General features: G+C 43.2%; 1 protein-coding gene across 3 annotated transcripts in view; it reads right to left on the bottom strand.

Annotated features, from left to right (window-relative positions):
• The window catches only part of LOC129838898 (striatin-like), an 80,318-nt gene that overhangs the window by 3,910 nt on the left and 51,720 nt on the right, over positions 1 to 24,688 (bottom strand). For 2 of the 3 annotated variants that reach the window (XM_055906159.1, XM_055906169.1), the window contains exons 5-17: positions 15,313 to 15,483; positions 14,898 to 15,033; positions 12,487 to 12,646; positions 9,647 to 9,757; positions 7,714 to 7,857; positions 7,290 to 7,426; positions 3,474 to 3,649; positions 2,968 to 3,015; positions 2,589 to 2,710; positions 2,079 to 2,246; positions 841 to 981; positions 287 to 388; positions 22 to 108 (exon numbers count right to left, since the gene is read on the bottom strand). In XM_055906159.1, coding sequence (XP_055762134.1) covers positions 22 to 108; positions 287 to 388; positions 841 to 981; positions 2,079 to 2,246; positions 2,589 to 2,710; positions 2,968 to 3,015; positions 3,474 to 3,649; positions 7,290 to 7,426; positions 7,714 to 7,857; positions 9,647 to 9,757; positions 12,487 to 12,646; positions 14,898 to 15,033; positions 15,313 to 15,483 — 1,703 coding nt within the window. The remainder of the gene's footprint in view (positions 1 to 21; positions 109 to 286; positions 389 to 840; positions 982 to 2,078; positions 2,247 to 2,588; positions 2,711 to 2,967; positions 3,016 to 3,473; positions 3,650 to 7,289; positions 7,427 to 7,713; positions 7,858 to 9,646; positions 9,758 to 12,486; positions 12,647 to 14,897; positions 15,034 to 15,312; positions 15,484 to 24,688) is intronic. The other variant, XM_055906175.1, reaches the window with a different exon arrangement.

Raw genomic sequence — 24,688 nt, 5'->3', positions numbered from 1 at the left:
TGTTTCCAGATAAATACTTACTGCCAGACATCAGGTACAAGCCGTTGGGATCCACAGCTAAACTAGTGACTGCGTCCAGGTGGGCTACCATGGAGTGAATACATTTCCCTGTAATAGGAACCCGGGATGAGTACAAAAATCACTGTCCTCAATGTTGTATTTATACCAACTGTTATAAGTACACGTTATAGTGTGACAAAATGTGTTTGTCTTACTATGTATCCATTTTATTTACATTTTAATTCCAGCTGGAATGTCGGTTCAAAATGACCGCTGTCTAGCTCACCCGTGTTGTTGTCGAAGAACTGGATGTGTCTGTCCTCCTGGGCCGTGATGGTGATGGGCAGAGTGGGGTGACTCAGCACCTTGTTGATCTTGCACGGGGCTTCTGTGTTTGACAAGACATGGAAGTCAATTGAACATTGCCCGATTAGCCTTTCTCATTTACATTTAGTCATTTGTCAGAACAACAGGATAAATGGGAGTTATAACTCGAGACAAAATGATTCAAAAGTAGGGAGTTGAAAGGAAAAGCCACAGAGCTATAACATAATTGGTGGGCACTAGGGTTATATTGCAGACTGTACTAATATACCAGCTGCTATACCCTATTGCTAATAAAACAAAGAAATAAGCTAGGGAAACTTTCTGAAGAGAGTACACCAACAAAATAAAGTATGACTTTTAATGCACAATCAAACATTTATGTTGTGACAAGAGGGGTAAAAGGGCATTGACAGGGAGAGCGCAAGAATAGGCAGTGAGCGCATAGTGCACTCAATTACTCTCTTGAGTTACAAATCTATACAGTCACTGTGTAGAAATGGCAGCGGAGCTTACCGGGCTCTCCGGTCTGGTCCAGCTTGAGGATCAGTTGCCGCGTCTCCATGTTGAAGAGTCCGATCTCCCCCGTGCTGAACGACGTCACCATGTGGGCCGGCTCACTGCACACCAGGTCCACTGACGTGGGGACGCCCAGCTCTGAAACCGACAGAGTTGGAAAGGTTATGAGCTAATCTTAGAGCAGGAGTTCTGTTGAAAGGGGCAGGATTTGAGTGTGGTGACCATAGAAATAGAATGCCATTCTATACATCTATTTCTATGGTGGTGACCTGGTTCTAGGTCAGGCCTTTTTTTGGGGGCTGATAGTGTCCCAAATTGAGCTAATTCTAGATCAGTTTCGCTCTGAATCAGACAGAGGTTAGGCTTTGGCTGTGGGGACCTGGCTGGTCCTAGGTCAGACCTCTTTTTGGAGCACGTAGTGTTCTGAATTGACTCAGAGGTTCCCAAACTTTTTTGACCCGCGACCCCACCATGTAAAAAAAGTTGTGTAATTAACGGCCAATGTTTACTTTTTTAAAATTGGGACTATGACAGTCTATTACAAATCAGTCATAGTATTTTTGACAGTTTTTCAATCTGAAGACAGTATGGTTTGAAGTGACTGAAATGCACCAGTAAGGCATTGGGAAGTTCAGAAGATCAGCAGGCAATAATATTGTAAGGCTTTCTGTGTAGAAAAGAACATCATCATTGATGATGTTATTTTCCCCCCCAGTCTGATTTAGTGCCTGGTCTTGTCAATTCTGTTCTAATGGCGTGTGGGCATAGTAGCATAAACCATTCAGAAGATGGACACATTTGTAGGAAGAAAACAGAAACCCCTCTGATTCTTACAACCGCATCTATCGGCTACCTTCTATGAACCAAGCGTCAATTTTCTCTCCCGACCCCATTCCCCCCCCCCCATCAGGCGACCCTACATGGTGTTGCGACCCCTAGTTTGGGAAACCCCGGAGTAACTCTTTATGGAGCGGATTCTAGGTCATTGTATAGTGTGAAATTACGAATATTTTATAAGCTGATCCAAGAGCAGTGGTTATGTGGAAAAGTCTGTGTAAGAGGGTCAATTAGGTGCTTTGTAAGCTGATTCTAGAGCAGGCGTTGTGGAACATTAGGTGAAAATGTGTGAGGCATCTGTTTTATGAACTGAACCTAGGGCAGTGTTTGTATGGGGCAGACAAAGTAAGTCTATTGGGGGATCATTTCGTCGATCTGATCTGCGTTCAGCAATTCACCTCCTTTCTCGTTGAAGACGGCGAGTGCGGGGGAGGTGTTGGCAGCGTTCCACAGGCGCACAGTGCCGTCCCCGGAGCAGGAGAGCAGGCGCTGGTGGGCCGAGCTGTAGACCACTCCCCACACTGAGTCAGTGTGACCAAGCAGCGCCCCCCGCAGCACTGAGGGCTCTATGGCAGGAAAGAGAGAGGGAGAGTTAAGAGGGAAAGAGAGATGAGGGAGAGATACAGAATTAAGAGGTGGGGAGAGTTAAAAGGAGGGAGGGGAAAAGGAGAGAGGGAATGATAGAGAACGAAAGATCATGTGGAGACAGGGGGGAAAAAAAGAGAAGAGTGAAAGAGGAGGATGAAAGGAGTGTCAGGTGGAAAGTTAGAGAGCGATGTAGGGAAAGGGAAAACAGAGGTAGAGAGAGAAAGAAAGAGTCAAGAGATCAGTGAAGAGATGAAGAGAATATGAAACAAGAGAAATGTGCTAATAATCAGAGGTGTAGCTAAGGGATCTTGGGGGCGTACCATATGAGTCATAGGGGTCGATATTGGGGTTGGGGGTGTTCCAACTCTGAATGGTTCCATCCACCCCCCCACTGAAGCACTGCTCCCCTGTAGAGCTCATGGTCACACACAACACCGCACCCCTACAGAAGACAGGAAAACTCATCTCATTATTAACTTCAACTTGTTTTGGGGAAGACAAAACACAACACCGCTACAGGAGAAAGTGGCAGTACCTGTCATTATAAAATTCAACCATTTTTTTTTTTTTTTTTTTTTTTAACTTATGCAAAGATAAAGTACATTTTCTTGAACAAATGATTCATGTATACAAGAGTATCGGTCCAGCTGTCCATTTATAAAAAGGTTGGGTTATTAGTGGATAAGGAAGGTTACTCACCGGTGGGCCCTGAATGTATAGATGGGCTCCACATCTAGGGCAGCACACCTAGGAAGACAGACAGGGGATATAACTACCTTTGATGTACATATTCAACGAACATACGCTAAGTAGAACAAAATGACCCATTACAGCCATCAGAAATGCATAAGCAGAAAAAGGCATGCTTTAGCTATCGATTGTCTTTTCGCAATAGTGCTCTTAACAATTCCAAATGACTCGTACCCCATTGAAAGTGACCAAGTTACCCACTTTTACTACTTAGGTACCTGCTTAAAAGCATCATTCTCTTTGACTGACAGGTGGGTCGTATTCATTAGTGCACACCGAGAGTTTCTTTACTACTGTGTATCGCTCTTATCTTGGTCAGGTCGTTATTGTTAAAGAGAATGTGTTCTCGATTACTTACCTGGTTAAATAAAGGGAAACATTTGAATTATTTTGGGTCTAGTAAATACAACCCAGGTGTTTGACTGACAACAGGGTAGGCCTATGTGAGCTCTTACTTCTTGGCGGGGGCGGTCTTCTGGAGGTTCCACAGTTTGAGGGTGTGGTCCTCGGAGGCAGTGACCAGGACGGGCTCCACGGGGTGGAAGGCCAGGCCCCGGATGGAGTCAAAGTGGCTCCGCAGCGTGAACTTGGGGCTCCATGTCTTCCGCAGCGCATCCTGACTGTTGCTCACCTGAGTTAAAATGACAAAGAGTTTTGATGTCAATTGGAGATATGCAACAAAATGCAAGTTATGCCCACAGATGTCCCCCTTCTGACCACCTCCTCCCTTTGCTCAAGCCATGTGGTTCCCTCTTGATTGTCTCTCCATCTGTTTGAGGCTCCAACTCCAGCTGAAAATCGCAGTCCAGAACTACTGTCTTACAGCTGTTATTTGCTTGTTTTTGTTTAGCTTTCTCAAGCAAGCACTTATTATTAGGATTCAAGCCTAAGTGCTGTACAATAATGTTTCAGAAGGTATAGCAAGCTAGGAGTCACTAGTTTTGACTTATTTCAATTTACAAAAACTAACTTACGTGGTCACGCCAGACTTGAAAAAAAAAGGGTTGTTCCTGTTTGCAATGCAAGTTCAGTGGCGCCATGCTCTTCACCGAGTCTGCTAAATATGTCTGCAATGTGCCTCTTGGGCTTGACCCCGGTAGACCCCAGTCACTGCATATCCTTTTAATTTCCTGCTTGTTAGAGCTGCAACATCTTTGTATGAAAGTTACCACACAAATGTTAATGTTATCTAACGCACACAAATCCATTCCTATTTCGAGATGAGTGTCCATCATATAAATATAATTCTAACACTAAGGTGTCCTCCCACACTGGGTCCAACTGAGCAATATGACACTACCACAACCTCAATTTGCATGCTAGCTCTCCACAGCAATACAACCGCAGTTCACTTCACATTCAATTGATCTGGAGTGTGTATGTGCACGTATGTGCCAGTGTCTCTGTGTGTGCGAGTGCCTCTGTGTGTGTGTGTCAATAAAAGCGAAAGTCAAAGCCCATGCTAATCAGACTAGCCTGTTTAAAAATTGACATTTTGAAAGCTTTGAAAAATAGTTTGGACCTTTAGATAAATACAGTGCATTCAGAAAGTATTCAGACCCCATAACTTTTTCCACAAAAATATATGAAATATCACATTCACATAAGTATTCAGACCCTTTGCTCAGTACTTTGTTACAGCATCTTTGGCAGCGATTACAGCCTCGAGTCTTCTTGGGTACGACGCTACAAGCTTGGCACATCTGTATTTTCTGCAGATCCTCTCAAGCTCTGTCAGGTTGGATGGGGAGCGTCGCTGCACAGCTATTTTCAGGTCTCTCCAGAGATGTTCGATCAGGTTCAAGTCCGGGCTCTGGCTTGGCCACTCCAGGACATTGAGACTCATCTCGAAGCCACTCCTGTGTTGTCTTGGCTGCGTGCTTAGGCTCGGTGTCCTGTTGGAAGGTGAACCCGAGCGCTCTAGAATAGGATCTCTCTGTACTTTCCCTCGATGTTGACTAGTCTCCCAGTCCCTGCTGCAAAAACGTCTAAAAACCTGTTTTCGCTTTGTCATTATGGGGTATTGTTTGTAGATTGGGACATTTTTTTATTTAATCCATTTTAGAGTCTGAATACTTTTCGAAGGCACTGTATATGCCTTTCGACTTAGTGTTCTAGTTTAGAAGCTCAAAGTCTCTAAATCTAGCCAATCAATTGATATTTTTCTACATGGAAATGTAAAGCAGTAGATATTTGCTGCCCCGAGGGACCTAAGTGCTGAAAGAGTTGTCCATGGGGCCCCACAGGCTTTAGGTCATGTAGATAAATAGCTAATTTACCTGGGTGCGAACACACCATATTTATACACTGCTCAAAAAAATAAAGGGAACACTTAAACAACACAATGTAACTCCAAGTCAATCACACTTCTGTGAAATCAAACTGTCCACTTAGGAAGCAACACTGATTGACAATAAATTTCACCTGCTGTTGTGCAAATGGAATAGACAAAAAGTGGAAATTATAGGCAATTAGCAAGACACCCCCCAAAACAGGAGTGATTCTGCAGGTGGTGACCACAGACCACTTCTTAGTTCCTATGCTTCCTGGCTGATGTTTTGGTCACTTTTGAATGCTGGCGGTGCTCTCACTCTAGTGGTAGCATGAGACGGAGTCTACAACCCACACAAGTGGCTCAGGTAGTGCAGTTCCTCCAGGATGGCACATCAATGCGAACTGTGGCAAAAAGGTTTGCTGTGTCTATCAGCGTAGTGTCCAGAGCATGCAGGCGCTACCAGGAGACAGGCCAGTACATCAGGAGACGTGGAGGAGGCCGTAGGAGGGCAACAACCCAGCAGCAGGACCGCTACCTCCGCCTTTGTGCAAGGAGGTGCACTGCCAGCGCCCTGCAAAATGACCTCCAGCAGGCCACAAATGTGCATGTGTCTGCTCAAACGGTCAGAAACAGACTCCATGAGGGTGGTATGAGGGCCCGACGTCCACAGGTGGGGGTTGCGCTTACAGCCCAACACCGTGCAGGACGTTTGGCATTTGCCAGAGAACACCAAGATTGGCAAATTCGCCACTGGCGCCCTGTGCTCTTCACAGATGAAAGCAGGTTCACACTGAGCACATGAGCACATGTGAAAGAGTCTGGAGACGCCGTGGAGAACGTTCTGCTGCCTGCAACATCCTCCAACATGACCGGTTTGGCGATGGGTCAGTCATGGTGTGGGGTGGCATTTCTTTGTGGGGCCGCACAGCCCTCCATGTGCTCGCCAGAGGTAGCCTGACTGCCATTAGGTACCGAGATGAGATCCTCAGACCCCTTGTGAGACCATATGCTGACACATGCACATTTGTGGCCTGCTGGAGGTTATTTTACAGGGCTCTGGCAGTGCACCTCCTTGCACAAAGGCGGAGGTAGCGGTCCTGCTGCTGGGTTGTTGCCCTCCTACGGCCTCCTCCACGTCTCCTGATGTACTGGCCTGTCTCCTGGTAGCGCCTGCATGCTCTGGACACTACGCTGACAGACACAGCAAACCTTTTTGCTACAGTTCGCATTGATGTGCCATCCTGGATGAACTGCACTACCTGAGCCACTTGTGTGGGTTGTAGACTCCGTCTCATGCTACCACTAGAGTGAGAGCACCGCCAGCATTCAAAAGTGACCAAAACATCAGCCAGGAAGCATAGGAACTGAGAAGTGGTCTGTGGTCACCACTTGCAGAATCACTCCTGTTTTGGGGGGTGTCTTGCTAATTGCCTATAATTTCCACCGTTTGTCTATTCCATTTTCACAACAACATGTGAAATTTATTGTCAATCAGTGTTGCTTCCTAAGTGGACAGTTTGATTTCACAGAAGTGTGATTGACTTGGAGTTACATTGTGTTGTTTAAGTGTTCCCTTTATTTTTTTGAGCAGTGTATATACAGCAGAAAATGTAATTTGTGAATGCTGCTGCCCGCTGTTTGGTGGTGCCCTTTGATCTGATTAGCTGAATGTTGTCCTGTCTGTCAAAAGATTGCCATGTCCGTGTCGCCTGTTTTCCTTAATTTTTTATGATTGCTGTGGTCATGACAACCTCTCCCTCAACGTGATCAAGATAAAGGGGATGATTGTGGACTACAGGAAAAGGAGGACCGAGCACACCACCATTCTCATCAACGGGGCTGTAGTGGAGCAGATTGAGAGCTTCAAGTGTAAGGAAGGACTGACGCCACTCAAATTGTAGACCAGGCTGTCGGCTTTGTTGGCCACGCCCCCCTTACTCCCCCTCACCCTCTCTTCCTTCCTTATCCTCCCTTCCCTGCAGATGTAGGTACTCACGTCGTAGGCCAGGCTGTCTGCCTCATTGGCCACAGTGAGTCCCGCCAGCTCGCCCAGGCCCAGCTCGCTCTCCGCCGCCTCGTCCGGCCCCATGATGAACGACTTCCCTGACGTGGGCGGAAACGTCATGGCCTCCACTGGGATGGATGGACGGACAGTGAGATAGATGGACAGACCAGGCAGAGGGACAGAGCCAGACAAACAAATTAGACAGACAGATACCAGAAAAGTAGGTAAAAATTAACAGACGGACAAAAATAAGTCAAAACACTAAATGACAGCTACTGGTATTTGGGCCTATTAGATGGTGTTGTGTAAAATTGTCAATTTGTAAATAAAATTATTTACAGTCATTTGTGTATATTTGGAAATTGTGCACTCTGTAAATTCAAACCCTTTGGGGACAATTAAGCTCTCGTCTTACCTTCCTCGGGGTGGCCTACTTCGTGCTCGTTGAGCCTGGGGACGCTGGGCCGGGAGGGCGGTGTCACGGGGGGCTGCATGGAGGGGAGGTCCTCGGCATCTCGCAGGTTGGCCAGCATATCCTGCAGTTTGGACCGGTTAGGCCCTGGGAGGAGGAGGAAGATGAGAAGAGGATCACGGAGGAGAAGGAGTAGAGACAAAGAAGGAAAGGAGAGGGAGGAAGAGGAGAAGTAGCAGTATACAGAGAGGATCAGGAAGAAGAAGAGTCAAAGAAAGAAAGGAGAGGGATAAGGAAGACGAGGAGAGGAGAATGGAAGGTCATCATCTTAGAGTAGAAGGGCACGCAATCCTCATCTTAAATACCGTAGGGCAGGGGTCACCGGCTCTTTGGAGTTACTGGGTGCGTAGAGTTTTGTACCAGCCCAGCACTACTAATCAGTTTCAAATAATCCACATTTTTCAGTCTGAACCATTAGTTGAATCAGGTGCATTAGTGCTGGTCTGGAACAAAAGACTGCACTCCAAGTAGCTGGGAGTTGGAGACCCCTGCTGGAAGGCTGATTGAACACAATCAAAAAGTGATGCAGAGAATGGACAAGATAACAGGGCCCGTATTCATAAAGCATCACAAAGTAGCAGTGCTGATTAAGGATCAGTTCAGCCTTTTAGATAATAATTGATAAGATTTTATGGACAGGGGGAACCTGATCCTAGCTCAGCACTGCTACTCAGGGGCGGCAGATAGCCTAGTGGTTAGAGAGTTGGGCCAGTAACTGAAATGTTGCTAGATCGAATCCCTGAGCTGACAAGGTAAAAATCTGTTGTTCTGCCCCTGAACAAGGCAGTTAATCTACTGTTCCTAGGCCGTCATTAAAAATAACAATTTGTTCTTAACTGATTTGCCTAGTTAAATAAAGGGACTTTAAAAAATATTTTTTTTATTTAAATACTCAGAAACTTTATAAGACTGAAGACACAAATAAGCCGATTGAAGAGCAGGTCCATGGCTGATGCTTGGCAAAAGACGACTTCGTAGCTAGAACATAGAAATAACTCATAGAACAACGAAAGCAACTTAAGTTTGGGAGGAAAGGAGAGCGTTAAGTCACTGACACCGGCATACTTTCAGGGAAAATAAGAAGTTGGAATGGTTGAAAAATACCGAGACAGAAAAAAGGAACCAGCACACATACAAAGACACAGGTGCAGCTGATAACCTATGGCATAATAAAGACAGGTACAAACACGACGAAGCGGGATGGAATGTCTCAAGTGTAGGATGGTGCAACCATAGACATAGAATTACTAGAAGGGGCACGCCCATTCAAGACAATGAGGCCATAATGGGTAAGCCATTTCACTCATACTGAGTGTACCCGCGAGGGTGCAGTCAAATTGCTGTGGTCTGATGGGCTATGCCCTTTTTTAGTAATTATATTTCTATGGGTGCAACTTAAAACAGCAATGAGTAATGTTGATACAGCGAGAGGGTTAGGAATGCAGCACAGTGCACTTTTCTTATAGTGAATGTGGTTATAGTGATCGATCACTTACAAGAGTGATCAAATTGTCCTGCGCGGGTCTGAGCACTGTGAGGAGAGGCAGTGTATTGCAATCCCATTAAAATGTTAACATAGAAACATGTACGCGCGGAGCCACACACAGAAGCAGACAAACATGGAGAAGGTGGTGCCAGATGGCCGAAAAGGAGCGCCAAAACAAAGCGATGGGAGGAAAAGTGTCTAACATGCTTAACGTTTCTGGTAAATATAATTTTTGCATGATATAGTTGACCTCAACCCGAGAGAGAGAGAGAGAGAGAGAAGAGAAAGAAGAGAGAAGAGAGAGAGAAGCTCTTATCGCCAGGACAAGGAGAAAGAAAGAAATAGAAAGCAATGGCGAGAAAGAAAGAAGGGGAGGCCTGACAGACTTACTCTTCACCCCCTTTTTGCCCTTGCGCTCCTTCCTGTACTGCTCCTTGAGTTGGGCTATGAGGCCCTGGTCCACGTCCCAGGCCTCGGACATGGGGCACTGCTCTTCCTTCTCTACACCCGAAGGAAGGGGTTGGGGGAAGGCAGAAACCGAGAAGCCGGTCAGTGTCCAGAACTTTCTATTGAACCAGACCAAACGAAACTCAAATCCAAAGTGTTATGAAATTAAAAGGTGGTTCAAGTGAAGATGGCCTCTTTAATCCTAATATATATATAACCTGTAAAATGTATTGCAGAGACACTTGCCTACAACCCCCCCCATGTGTATTACCCCTATTGGAGCAGTGGTTAGCGAGTTTGCCTACGGGCAGGAAGATCTGGGTTTGAGAACGGCAATGTATAGTATGTTGCATTATTGCCATTTGCTGCAGTATGTAAAAAAGTGTGTGATGGAAATTCTTCCTGTAATACTCCCCCCCCCACCCACCACCGAGAGCCCCAAGTTTATGTTTTCTACAGGCCTTCGGGCCTATCTCAAAGCAAATATAGGGGGGGGGGGGGGGGTGGTGATGTCAACACATTGGGGTCAGTCAGGAAGAGAATCGGTAAAATTCTCCTCGTATGACAACAAACAGGGATGGAACAGGAGAATAGAATCATGCCTGAGGGTTACCGTCTCTGCGCCACTCGATATGGAAACACAAAACACAAAAGGATTCGGGGGGGGGGGGGGGGGAGTTGTAAAAAGCCAGATTGGCTTCCGACAAAAAAAAATACAGCTGAAATCAAATGTTGAATTTGATGGCCGGCAGCAATCCTGACATTTTTTGCGTTAATGTATTCAAAAATATTCATGTCAAAGAAAGCTGTGTCCAGCCAAATAAGGTGACAACAAAGCATATGGTGAACAGCCGTCATGCCATGCCTCACTAAGTCTCTGCAAGGCTTTGTCCTTTGTGCCGCAACGTCAATAACAGCATAACATGCTAATGTTAAGACAATGCAAATAACATTCAATACCCCCCCCCCCCCCCCCCAAAAAAAAAATGCAATGCCATTCAACCGTAGTCCATCATGTTTTGAAATGTTCTAAATGTCAAAAGCAGCAACCATGTAGCTTTTATAGTGTGAGCTGGCTAAAGAACTAAAAACACAACAAATAATGTATTTCAACAAAAAAAATCTAATTATGTGGGGGAGTTATCTGTATCTATACCTATAAGCATATCACTATTCCTAAGTTCAAATGCAGGCATAATCATACATGGTCCATAGGGCTCAGATCAAAAATAGTGCACCATATAGGGAATAGGGTGCCATTAGGACATACCCTCGTGTTCTTTTGCACCCCAGTATCTCTACTTACACATCTTCATCTGCATATCTATCGCTCCAGTATTAATGCTAAATTGTAATTATTTTCACCTCTATGGCCTATTTATTGCCTTCCTCCCTACTCCTCTACATTTGCACCCACTGTACATAGATCTTCCTAATGTTCTTTTCTGATGTGTTATTGACTGTACGTTTGTTTATGTGCAACTCGGTGTTGTTGTTTTTGTCGCACTGCTTGGCTTTATCTTGGCCAGGTCGCAGTTGTAAATGAGAACTTGTTCTCAACTGGCCTACCTGGTTAAATAAAGGCGAAAAAAATAAATAGAAAAGATATCCTTGGTCTGTAGTGGCAGTGTGTGGGATCAAGCGGAGGAGATGAACACTTGAGAGCACAGAGCTGCTGATGACAACTCTGTTTCATAAGTGATCAGCGAAGCGCCTCGCTGCCGCTGGACCTTTAATACCATCCATCCATCTAGCCGTCCTTTGCTGTGTGTTCAGCTCATGGCTTCTTCAATTATGGTTATATATATATATTATATATATATAACATAGAGAAATGCAAACAACTCAGTTTTGCATGCAAGCTGACCGAATTATCCCAACAACACAAGAATAGTATTTTTTTAATTGTCACCATTATTTATATGAACTACTATTGAATTATAATCTTTATAAAATTAACTGGATTGTCAACATCTAGTCAGTGGGTCAATGCATCATAGACAATTGGTCATTTGTTGTGGCTGTGTTCTAATGTCTACACTAGCATATTACTTAGTATTTACTATGAACATAGGCGATCTTCCAATATGCATACTATGCCTTCGACTGGATCCCTCTGGCTTCCTCTGTCACACAACCAGCGACGCCACATCATCTGCTCCTCTTTGGCAGTGCAACTCAACTGACTGCTGCCTGACCAGTGACACGCTGACTCACTGATTGCGTGGGAATGACCTTTGTCACTGAGTGGAGATAAACACAAGGCATTGCTAGGTGACGGGAGTGAAGGGGGTTCTCTGTTAGCTGAAGGGGATAAAGGAGCCACAGTAGCCAGGTGGCCAGCTGTGTCTGTGTGAAGACTAGGTCAGAGAATACAGGGTTCTGTGTGAGTGGGCGATTGAGGGAAGGGTAAGTCCCCTCAGTGGGGACTGTTCTGTGGAGCTAGAGCAGGAAACCTAGTTACGCTCAATGTTCTCTTGACCCAACTGTCCCTGCTATGGCCCACTCGTCCTCCCTTTGGTCTACTGTCCTCTTTCTATGGCCCTCATGTCCCTTTTATGCTCTAGTGTCCTGAGAATACATGCCTGTCCCCACTTGCCACTATAGTCCTACTATGGCCACTATAGTCCACTGTTCCAATTATGATCCGCGGTCAACATTTCCCCTTCACTGTTGACTGGGCCTACTAGTAGACCCACTGCCCCCAATAAGTTACTTTGGCCCACATGTAAACTTTACCATTCTAGTTTGAGTGTTCAACCAACCAACCAAGCACCCCTCACCCCAGTCTCCTCTGTCTTCGGCACTCCGGACATCGGGCGAGCCGTCCATCTCATCTGGGCTGGCCAGGAAGTCAAAGCCCTTCAGGGCCTCCTCCGTGTCCTGGTCGTCACTCATGTCCGAGGATGAGGAGGGGGACGAAGACGTCTTCTTCCTCACCATCTGTGGAAGACAGAGAGGGTTGAAGAGACAGAGAGGGGGTCTGAGTGACTGAATGACTTGAGTGAAAGTGTAGGTCTGAATGAGTAGGGTGTCCAATCAAAAACGGGGAAAGGACAAAAAAACAATATATACAGTTGAAGTCGGAAGTTTACATACACCTTAGCCAAATACATTTAAACTCAGTTTCACAATTCCTGACATTTAATCCTAGTAAAAATTCCCTGTCTTAGGTCAGTTAGGATCACCACTTTATTTTAAGAACGTGAAATGTCAGAATAATAGTAGAGAATGATTTATTTCAGCTTTTATTTCTTTCATCACATTCCCAGTGAGTCAGAAGTTTACATACACTCAATTAGTATTTGGTAGCATTGCCTTTAAATGGTTTAATTTGGGTGAAATGTTTTGGGTAGCCTTCCACAAACTTCCCACAATAAGTTGGGTGAATTTTGGCCCACTCCTGACAGAGCTGGTGTAACTGAGTCAGGTTTGCAGGCCTCCTTGCTTGGGCACGCTTTTTCAGATCTGCCCACAAATTTTCTATAAGATTGAGGTCAGGGCTTTGTGATGGCCACTCCAATACCTTGACTTTGTTGTCCTTAAACCATTTTGCAACAGCTTTGGAAGTATGCTTGTCCATTTAGAAGACCCATTTGCGACCAAGCTTTAACTTCCTGACTGATTTTTTGAGATGTTGCTTCAATATAGCCACAATTTTCCACCCTCATGATGCCATCTATTTTGTGAAGTGCACCAGTCCCTCCTGCAGCAAAGCACCCCCACAACATGATGCTGCCACCCCCATGCTTCCCGGTTGGGAAGGTGTTCTTCGGCTTGCAAGCCTCCCCCTTTTTCCTCCAAACATCACGATGGTCATCATGGCCAAACAGTTCTATTTTTGTTTCATCAGACCAGAGGACATTTCTCCAAAAAGTATGCTGTCCCCATGTGCAGTTGCAAACCGTTTTGGAGCAGTGGCTTCTTCCTTGCTGAGCGGGCTTTCCGGTTATGACGATATAGGAGTCGTTTTACTGTGGATATAGATACTTTTGTACCCGTTTCCTCCAGCATCTTCACAAGGTCCTTTGCTGTTGTTCTGGGATTGATTTGCCCTTTTCGCACCAAAGTACGTTCATGTCCAGGAGACAGAACGCATCTCCTTCCTGAGCGATATGGCGGCTGCATGGTCCCATGGTGTTTATACTTGCATACTATTGTTTGTGCAGATGAACATGGTACCTTCAGGCGTTTGGAAATTTCTCCCAAGGATGAACCAGACTTGTGGAGGTCTACAATTTTTTTCCCCAGAGGTCTTGGCTGATTTCTTTTGATTTTCTCATGATGTCAAGCAAAGATGCACTGAGTTTGAAGGTAGGCCTTGAAATACATCCACAGGTACACTTCCAGTTGACTCAAATTATGTCAATTAGCCTATCAGAAGCTTCTAAAGCCATGAAAAATTACTAGTAGATGTCCTAACCGACTTACCAAAACTATAGTTTGTTAACAAGAACTTTGTGGAGTGGTTGAAAAACGAGTTAATGACTCCAACCTAAGTGTATGTAAACTTCCGACTTCAACTGTAAGTAAGATGTATATCTATTTTGAGACATGACATGTAGTATTTTCATATTGTAGTATACGCTTTCGTATTAATTTGAAATTCGTGATTTCTCACAAAAACAAGCTTCTCTGAAATGTCAATGGAGCTTATACCAAGCTTTTAAATTTAAAATACTTTTACATTTAATTCAGCTTGTGTCATGCTAACTTCGCTTTTTGTGACACACAGAAACAACTTGGGAGACGACGACCACAAAATGTAAAATCCTCAAAAGTTAAGAGAAACCTGCGCCACTATGTCAACACTGATTGGTGCTTATTATCGGATGTATTTGGATACGAATTCTAGCTTTTTGAATATAATGTTAATATGTTAGAGAAAGACCCCACTGATTCAGAACATGAATATTCATATTTGTCTTGGTAAAATGTATTTTGTAACATAAGTGAAATTGTATCACTTAATTTTATCACCACCCTAGAATGAAGTACGAGGAATGAGCCAACATGGCTTGTGACTGCTACTGGTCTGTTATTGCTGCCTGTCGCTAATTCAATAGGGTTCCGGCTGTTACTCTATTGTTGTAGCCATTGCTAATGATATTGCTAATGGCTAATTAGAATTGCCCCATGAAGAAGCCAAAGTCACATCATGAATGTGTGTGTGTGTGTGTGTGTCCTTGCTTACAGTGGCCAAGTTCATAATAGTCTTGTCCCTCCCTTCGCTGTCTTCGTCGTCCTCCTCGTCGCTAAACTCGGCGGCGGCGCTTTCTATGAACTTGAAGGCCTCAAGGACAGTGGCCGAGTCAGACATGTCAGGTTTACTGATGGAGAGAACAGAGAGAAAGCGAGACCGATGTTAGTGAGAACACAAAAACAATGCAGGACTTCTACACTTGCAATTTCTCACTGGATTTCCTTGATGAATGCTAGTTATCCATTAGTGATAGCATTAGCAATGGCTACGACAATAGCATTAGCAATAGCTACAACAATAGCATTAGCGATAGCTACAACAATAGCATTAGTGATGGCAATAAATTTAGCACCAACTACAACAACAGCATTTAACAATAATGCAATAGTCATTAGCAGTTGCTCACCTGATCATGCCGCTGTCCTTCAGCAAAGATGGCTCAGTGCCGTTCACCATGGGTTCCGGTTTCCTGTCCGACGGCCTTTCTCCGGAGTCTCCAGCCAGGCCCAGCAGCGCTCTGACCCTCTGGGACTTCACATCCAAGATGGTGTCCGTGTAGCCCACCTCCTGAAGGTACCTGGAGGAGTGGAGAAAGTAAGGCCCGACTGAATGTTACGGGAGAGATTGGCTAATAATTTGGAGATTTTGTGCGTAGAGGGAGAAGTGTCTTTAAGCACTGATCTAGGACCAGCTCTAAATCCTAGGTGCAACTTCCATCTACTCTAGTTTTCACATAACATTGCAGAAGCGACATGACTATATTAGTCATATTTTTACGACTGATTATGATATTTGGTGTGTCACGCTAATCACTGTAAATTAGGTTTCAAAACAGACGATTAGAGTCAAGATTAAAGGGATAAAATTACACTTGAAAGTGTTTCTAAAACTATTTTCATTCATATTTAAGTAGAGTTATTTGGAGTTAACTGTATTTAAAGTGGAGTTCCTGGTGTGTTAGTCGGACAAGATAGAGCAGGACATTGACCATTTCAGGAGCAAGATGTACTGGATTAGACAACAAAGACAAAATCCGTGAGAAAAAAAAAGGTTTGTTACAGGCAAACAAGCCATAACTCATCAATATGGCCTACTTTATAGGATACAGTTTCTGAAGAAAACAAACATGTTCCTTTATATACCATAGTGTCCAAAGACAGCAATTGACTGAAAAACTATTTCCCTCCGAGCAGAAGAAAAAAAACAGTTTTCAGTCACTGCACAACAAGGGAATGAAACAGTACTGCATAATGGAACCAATTAAAACGACACATGAATAGAATCTTAAGCCAACTTAATAAGATCAAATGCTAAATTTCATGAAAGCTCTCCAAAACCACAACATACCTCACTTGGTAGGTAAAACCAAAATCAAGATGACACCCTTCTATCCTGATTCCTTCAAGACGCGCTTAAGTTCTGATGCTGATGCTCCAAGGTCGGCGGTTTCGATAAAACAGCGTCTTGTGCAAGCTTTAACAGAACGAGGGAAGGGGGAGAGGAGAAAAAAAAAGTTCCTCTCCGTCTCTTGCTGTACCAGCCTCTCCAGTTGCAGGAGCCCTGAATGCCCCGACACAATCCTCCATTCATGGGCTAACACCATCTCGGTCTCGGACACTGTGCTTCGTTACACAGACACACACCAGAGACAATACACACAGAACACACACATTTCCTCTCAATGAGACGCTGCATTCACATTCCTTCATCCATCCAAGGACGTCATCCAAGGATAATACAATTTAGTGCCCAGATTTATTGCTTGATCTATTTTGGCAATAAGCACATATTCTTGCTAACATAAGGCCTTGTATGCTGTAGGTATTGGAGCGATGTGCAACTTCCCAATGGGTAAAACTGCTCATAACATGCACAGAGGAACGCAAATTAGCCAAAACCTAGTATTTATTATTAAAACTATTTTAGTTCAATTGTTGAGAAAATTTCAAATATTTTAGAGCCAGAAGTCAATAGGTGTAACAATGAATGTTGGACTCTGATCAAGTGTCTGTTGAACTTTACTTTGTCTATTTTCTTCTTTTAACTGTCTTCAGACTAGCTGCACTCCATGATTCTCTGCTCTGCCCTCTTCCCATCACTCTTCAATATTTTCCCCCCTATTCTTTCTCTCTCCTCTCTGTCAGGTCCGGTTCAGTGAGTTCATGGTTCTGATGGGGGGAGTGAGGGACCCTGTCCCTTGAGTGGTTCAGTGCCTGCCTGTAGCTGCCGCTCATGTCACTGTTTGCGACACACACACACGCAGACAGATACAACATACACACACACCCTCTCTCTTATCCCATTTGAGGGCTTGGTTGCCATTTTGAAACACACATACACTCTCACACATGGACTTTATTTTAAACACACTGACACACACACACTCAGATATATATATACACAGTCGTGGCCAAAAGTTGAGAATGACACAAATATTATTTTTCACAAAGTCTGCTGCCTCAGTTTGTATGATGGCAATTTGCATATACTCCAGAATGTTATGAAGAGTGATCAGATGAATTGCAATTAATTGCAAACTACCTCTTTGCAAATTAACTGATGAACTTGGTGACAAACAATGCCTTTTCCAGCATGATGGAGCACCTTGCCATAAGGCAAACGTAATAACTAAGTGGCTCGGGGAACAAAACATTGATATTTTGGGTCCATGGCCAGGAAACTCCCCAGACCTTAATCCCATTGAGAACTTGTGGTCAATCCTCAAGAGGCGGGACAAACAAAACCCCACAAATTCTGACAAACTCCAAGCATTGATTATACAAGAATGGGCTGACATCAGTCAGGATGTGGCCCAGAAGTTAATTGACAGCATGCCAGGGTGGATTGTAGAGGTCTTGAAAAAGGGTCAACACTGCAAATATTGACTCTTTGCATCAACTTCATGTAATTGTCAATAAAAGCCTTTGACACATATGAAATGCAAGTAATTATACTTCAGTATTCCATAGTAACATCTGACAAAAATATCTAAAGACACTGAAGCAGCAAACTTTGTGGAAATTAATATTTGTGTCATTCTCAAAACTTTTGGCCACGACTGTACACTGTACGTTCTGCAGCCCAGGTCAGTGAGACCGGAGTAATATCGACAAGAAAAACCCTGTTACATAGTGTGGGCTGGCGAGATGAGATTAGGGTTGGGGCTGCGTGGACTATCTGCTGTGCTGTGTGTCTGTGTGTAACAGTGCTCCGACATGTGAAATCAATGACCACTCTGTGGAACCGAGATGTGGCCACGCCATGTGTGCTGCTGCTGTTGGTGTGCTCTACGAGTTGTGTGAATCATGAGAAGGCATATTAGAGAGAGCGAGAGAGAGGATTGTGTGTGTGTGTGTGTGTGTGTGTGTGTGTGTGTGTGTGTGTGTGTGTGTGTGTGTGTGTGTGTGTGTGTGTGTGTAGTCACTCTGTGTTAGGAGTTGCGGTGCTAACCCTAGTCTGTACTTCCATAGATTGTACTGTGTGTGGATGGCTGGGATAATACAAGTGGATGATTCTGCAATGGATGAGCAAAGACACACACACTTCTCTCATTGCTCCATCACAGTATTCTCTGTTCATTCCTTTTTCTCTATATGTCTCACTCCTATGCATGCACACACACACACACACACACGCACGCACACGCACTGTGACAGAAACATTACATATTTACCTGGTATGTTTGATATTAATAGTTAGCAATTAATACTTAACAAATAGGACATTTCTGTTCTGTTTAATCCTGTGTTTCTGTAAAGAGATGGTTTCCACTAGTTTCCTGCAGCTCATCTGGGCGTATGGTCACTGGAGATGGCTTGAGCTGACAAATGAGTTAGACTGCATTACAGAGACAATAATGTGTTTTACTAGAGATAGCTTAGGAGTAGAACAATCCCTCATTGTCTCAAAATCATCCTTGCATCTGGGAAACTAAGCCAGAGTGGGGATAAGACAACAACCCTGTGTTGATAACGACAGGATGAATGCAGAGTGGCTTATGATGCTCCTTGGTCTGCATGAGGGGGTTGAACCAACCCTAACTGAGCATTGTTAGTGTCAGCTATATATAGAACTCTGCATTTGTGTAAAGGTTAGGTTACTCGGTCCAACACTTAAGAGTGGGGGGTGTCGACCAGCCTCATTATTGCAATAATTAATCGATATTAAATAGAGATGTTTGTTTGAAGAAATGACCAAGTCTCTCTCAGTACTGAATTTCCACGCCATTTTTAGCGATGAGGATGGGATCTCTGCAACTTCACCTGCTCCTGACGATCTGGGTAAACTGTGCACAGGGGATCAGAAATTGGGATCTCAGGGAAAAACCACACTCATTATTGAGCAGCTGGACCCTCCTATGATCTGAAAGGTAGTGGGCATGGGTGGATACCAGAGTTCGGAGAGAGGTAGGCTTGGACAATGTATCAATAAGTGTATGACATTACGAAGAGAAAAACATTTTAAAAATAAAAGCCCCTGTTGAAGGTACGCTCAGAGCAAGTTCTTCCTTAAGAGGGTAACTAGCTGAGGTAACTAGCAGGACTGAGTTGATAAGAGTGTTCTTAAGTGAGGTGTCCTTGGGAATGGTTGTTAATTAGCCAGTTGAGGGCAACCAAAAGTCCAGCCCGTAGTACTGAATTGATCACAGTAGGACTGGTGAGGTTTGTGGGAACAAGGGACCAGAGCCTGGTGACACCCTGCGGGGGCACTAGTGCTGGCAAAGTTCTATTAGACGAGGGGATTTGCACCCGGTGACACCTGAAAGGTCACTGGCCCTGGCGAAGTCTAATTATAACGTGTTGTGTTAGTTATGTGTTTTTTAGTGTGTTAACAGGTATGCCCCGGGTTACTATTTTTAGGTTTTATTGTGCGTGTTTTGATATTCCTGATACTTAGAAAACACGAGGTAAGATAGGATTTTTGGGACTGTGTTACAAAGTTAGATAGCAGACATGGGCACTCTGTAGGTAGTTTTGCATATTTGGATAGATGGAAGATAATCTATACCATCGTAATCGCAGTAGGCGATATCCCAGTGTGGATACAACAGCCGTTGTGGGACCACTAATTAGGCAATATTTTGATAAGGGTATGGGTTTCCCTGTTTATATAGACAGGGTATTGAAATCTAAAAACAGCCCTAACCGGTTTTCCTCGTCCGCCTCATTCCCCTCTGTTTTTTTCTTTGTGTTTTCTGTGAATGTGATACGAGAGTCTGTGAGGGAAGTATGTTTGGGGAACAGTACTGTGTGAATGTGAATTAGAGTGTGTGAGGGCAGAAATAAGTGTTAATCTTACATTTGGATAATAAGATATGTAGCGTTATCTTGGGGTCCGTTCAACACTGCCCATCATAGAATATCAGGGGGTGGTATTATTAAGTGCTAGATGTTATTTTAGAAAATAGCTGCAAGTCTATAATTTCTGGAAGTCTAGGAACCACTGAGGATACGTGTGGAGCATTATTCCCACAAGGCAGCGTCCGGGAAAATGATAAAACAGTAGCAATGGATCGAAGTTTTGGGTGGCAAGAGGCTATAGTATTATGCCCACCTTTGTGTGTTTTTTCCTTAAGAATTGGCTGATGTATGTTATACATTTGGGCATTACAAGTTAATCTTAAAATAACAGATGTTGAATGAGTGTGAAGCAGACGTTGGTATACATTTTTTGGGGGTAATATTGATAAGGAGGGTTGATGTAAACTTAATGAGTGTTGACAGTATGTGAATGGTAATACAGTGCCTTGCAAAAGTATTCACCCCCTTGGTGTTTTTCCTATTTTGTTTCATTACAACCTGTAATTTAAAATGATTTTTATTTGGATTTCATGTAATGACAGACAAAATAGTCCAAATTGGTGAAGTGAAATAGAAAAAAATAACTAGTATTTTTTAATAACACAGAAAAGTGGTGCGTGCATACGTATTCACCCCCTTTGCTATGAAGCCCCTAAATAAGATCTGGTGCAACCAATTACCTTCAGAAGTCACATATTTGTTAAATAAAGTCCACCTGTGTGCAATCTAAGTATCACATAATCGATCACATGATCTCAGTATATAAACACCTGTTCTGAAAGGCCCCAGAGTCTGCAACACCACTAAGCAAGGGGCACCCCCAAGCAAGCAGCACTATGAAGACCAAGGAGCTCACCAAACAGGTCAGCGACAAAGCTGTGGAGAAGTACAGATCAAACCCATTATTAAAATTTTTAAAGAATATGGCACTACAACAAACCTGCCAAGAGATGGCCACCCACCAAAACTCAAGGACCACGCAAGGAGGACATTAACCAGAGAGGCAACAAAGAGACCAACGATAACCCTGAAGGAGCTGCAAAGCTCCACAGTGGAGATTGGAGTATCTGTCCATAGGACCACTAAGTCGTACACTCCACAGAGCTGGGCTTTGCGGAAGAGTGGCCAGAAAAATGGCATTGCTTTAAGAAAAAAATAAGCAAACACATCTGGTGTTTGCCAAAAGGCATGTGGGAGACTCCCCAAACATATGGAAGAAGGTACTCTGGTCAGATGAGACTAAAATGGAGCTTTTTGGCCATCAAGGAAAACACTATGTCTGGCGCAAACCCAACACCTCTCATCACCCCGAGAACACCATCCCCAACACCATCCCCATGTTTTTCATTGGCAGGGACTGGGAAACTGGTTTGAAGGAATGAAAGGAATGATGAATGATGGATGGCGCGAAATACAGGGAAATTCTTGACGGAAACCTGTTTTAGTCTTCCAGAGATTTGAGACTGGGAAGGAGGTTCACCTTCCAGCAGGACAATGACCCTAAGCATACTGCTAAAGCAACACTCGATTGGTTTAAGGGGAAACATTTAAATGTCCAATTGAGAATCTGTGGTATGACTTAAAGATTGTTGTACACCAGCAGAACCCATCCAACTTGAAGGAGCTAGGGCAATTTTGCCTTCAAATCCCAGTGGCTAGATGTGCCAAGATTATAGAGACATACCCCAAGAGACTTCTAGCTGTAATTTCTGCAAATGGTGGCTCTACAAAGTATTGACTTGGGGAGGGGAGGGGGGGTGAATAGTTATGCACGCTCAAGTTCATTTTTTGTCTTATTTCTTGTTTGTTTCACAATCAAAAATGTTTTGCATCTTCAAAGTGGTAGGCATGTTGTGTAAATCAAATTATACAAACCCCCAAAAAATCTATTTTAATTACAGGTTGTAAGGCAACAAAATAGGAAAAAATGCCAAGTGAAGGGGGGGTGAACACCTTCGCAAGCCCCTGTAGGTTATTAGTATTTTTTTTATAGCACTCTAATGTGGCGATATTTTTGTAATACAAGGTACAAGGTTAAATGATGAGTAGGGGGATTGAGCCTTGAGATTGCAAAACAAATTAGCTGTGGTTGAAAGCGAGCAGGCAGTGGGATATTTGAAGTAGAGGTATGAGAAACATTCTGACAGTTTCTGATGATTGTTTCTTGGTTTTGTAGTTTTGTGAAGGTTGTACATTTGTTAAACAACAGTTTTCTATTTTACTAAATGAATGCAACATGTTAAACTGATAGGATTACCGGAAAGGGGCTCTGGGATTGTTTATTTTAGACGGGGTCGATTCCACTTAATGGAACACGGTATTATCTGATGTGTCTTGAATAGGATTCTTGCTTCCAGGACTGATGGAAGTCCAATACAGTGTGTTTGTTAATTAAGGGAGACGTGGAGACCATGTCTCAAACAACTTTTTATTAGATGCCTGTGATCAAATATCACTGATTCCTTATGCTGAGAAATTGACTACTATGGTGGAAAAATTGCAAGATGTTATAATACTTTTATTGCATGAAATGGTTGTTTTATGCAACATAATAGTGTGTTCTATATACTGTGTGTGTGTTCTACTGAGGGTGGCCCTCTGGGAGATAACACTGACAGGAGATTTAAGATGTCTTTTGGGTGATAAAACCTAAAGAGCATTCCAGAGCATGAGTTAATGTTTCTGTTCTATACCGTACCAGGGAGAGATGGTCCCAGTTTGGAGTTGGAGGGCCAGACACTGGTCTCTACACAATGAAAACTGTTGACACAGCAGATACTGTCTGCTATGTATTATAGGTATCTTTCATACAGATCTTAACCTTGTGACATTCTGTATATCGGTTGTTTGTTATGTAGGTTGAAAGGGGTGTATCTTGGCTATAAAAGACCTTTGTACATTTGTCTCGGGGCTCTCAACGAATCATCTGAGCGTGAATCGTCGACCAGCCACCATTATCGTAGAGCACTCAATCGATTCACTTTATATGTGTGCGTTGTATTGACCTGCTCCCTTATTAATGAGTGAATAAAGATTTAGTTTAAGTATAACTCTGACTTGTGTGGGAAGTTTGTCTCCTCATTTGATAGTAAAGAAATTAACCACCACACTACATTTGCGACAGAAAAAAGTATTACATTTGGAGTGGCAACAGGAACAATCTATGGCGAAAGAGCTGTTACATATGTGTTGTTGGATGTTGGTCTAGTAACGATACCAGGATAAGTTTACATGGTTATGAATGGAGAGACCAGTCAAATAATACGATATGGGAGTGAATTGTCAGACTCGGTGGCGAGATACGTTGAACGCTAAATTAGGAGCACATAAACGTTGGGGTACATTAAAACAAATTATTAATGATTTGAGGGAGTACAATGGACGTATCGTTATGTTTTGTTTGTAGTTAAAACATTTGGGTTGCTGATTATGATATTAGTATAGTGAATGCTAAAGAAATTGACACTTTCTCTTCCAGGAGAATGGTGTAACCATTTCTCTCTCACTTTGAAATGTCTCCTGAGGCTATGGTCTTGGGAGAGGGGTTAGTGATATTCAGCAGTTTTATAGGTATAAAGGTATCCGGATTTGGTGTTAAAGAGGAGTTACCAAATTAAATAAGGCCATTTTTGTTCGTTTTTACCATAGGGTTTGCAGGCACCCACACACAACACACTTGCTATGGATATTTGTTTGTAATTTAAAAACTACTATATGTCTGATTTATTGTGAGTGTTCTATTTTATTTGGGTATTTTAAAGGGACATGCACAACCACGGAATTTTCTGAAGTTTGTATTTTTTGAGTTTTAATTGAACATGTGAATTATTCTGATAAAATGTTTTGAAGAAACTTACTGTGAACCTGGAAATAGAAATGTATGAAATGTTGGCTGTTTTTACATAATTAATCTAACACTTCTTTGTGTTCTTTGAAGGGTTTGAATGACCTCTGACCTCTGTCCTGACTTTCTAGTGTGGTTTGATCGCCCTCACTGGAAAGCCGAGAGATGATAGGATGATGATTTAAAGGTCAAATTTAATACCGATTTGAATACTGATAAATACGGAGAAGTTTTATAACTAATAGAACCACGAGAAGGATAGACCTGTCTCTAGTCTATTTTTACTATAAAGTTATGGGTACAAATGTTTTTTTGGTTTTTATGTTATTAACTTCTCTAGGGTAGGGGGCAGCACTTTCATGTTTGGATGAAAAGCATACCCAAATTCAACTGCCAGTTACTCATCCCCAGGATATAAGATATGCATAGTATTAGTAGATTTGGATAGAAAACACTCTGAAGTTTCTAAAACGGTTTGAATCATGTCTGTGAGTATAACAGAACTTATTTAGCAGGCGAAACCCCGAGGACAAACCATTCAGATTTCTTTTTTTTTGAGGTCACTGTCTTTTCAATGTGTTTTCATTGGGAAACAAGATTTCTAAGCGAATTGCTTGCAGTTCCTACAGCTTACACTA

Source organism: Salvelinus fontinalis, chromosome 3, assembly GCF_029448725.1.
Source record: "Salvelinus fontinalis isolate EN_2023a chromosome 3, ASM2944872v1, whole genome shotgun sequence".
Taxonomy (NCBI): domain Eukaryota; kingdom Metazoa; phylum Chordata; class Actinopteri; order Salmoniformes; family Salmonidae; genus Salvelinus; species Salvelinus fontinalis.
Note: the sequence above shows the minus strand (reverse complement) of the source record. Positions and strands in the feature narration are given on the sequence as shown.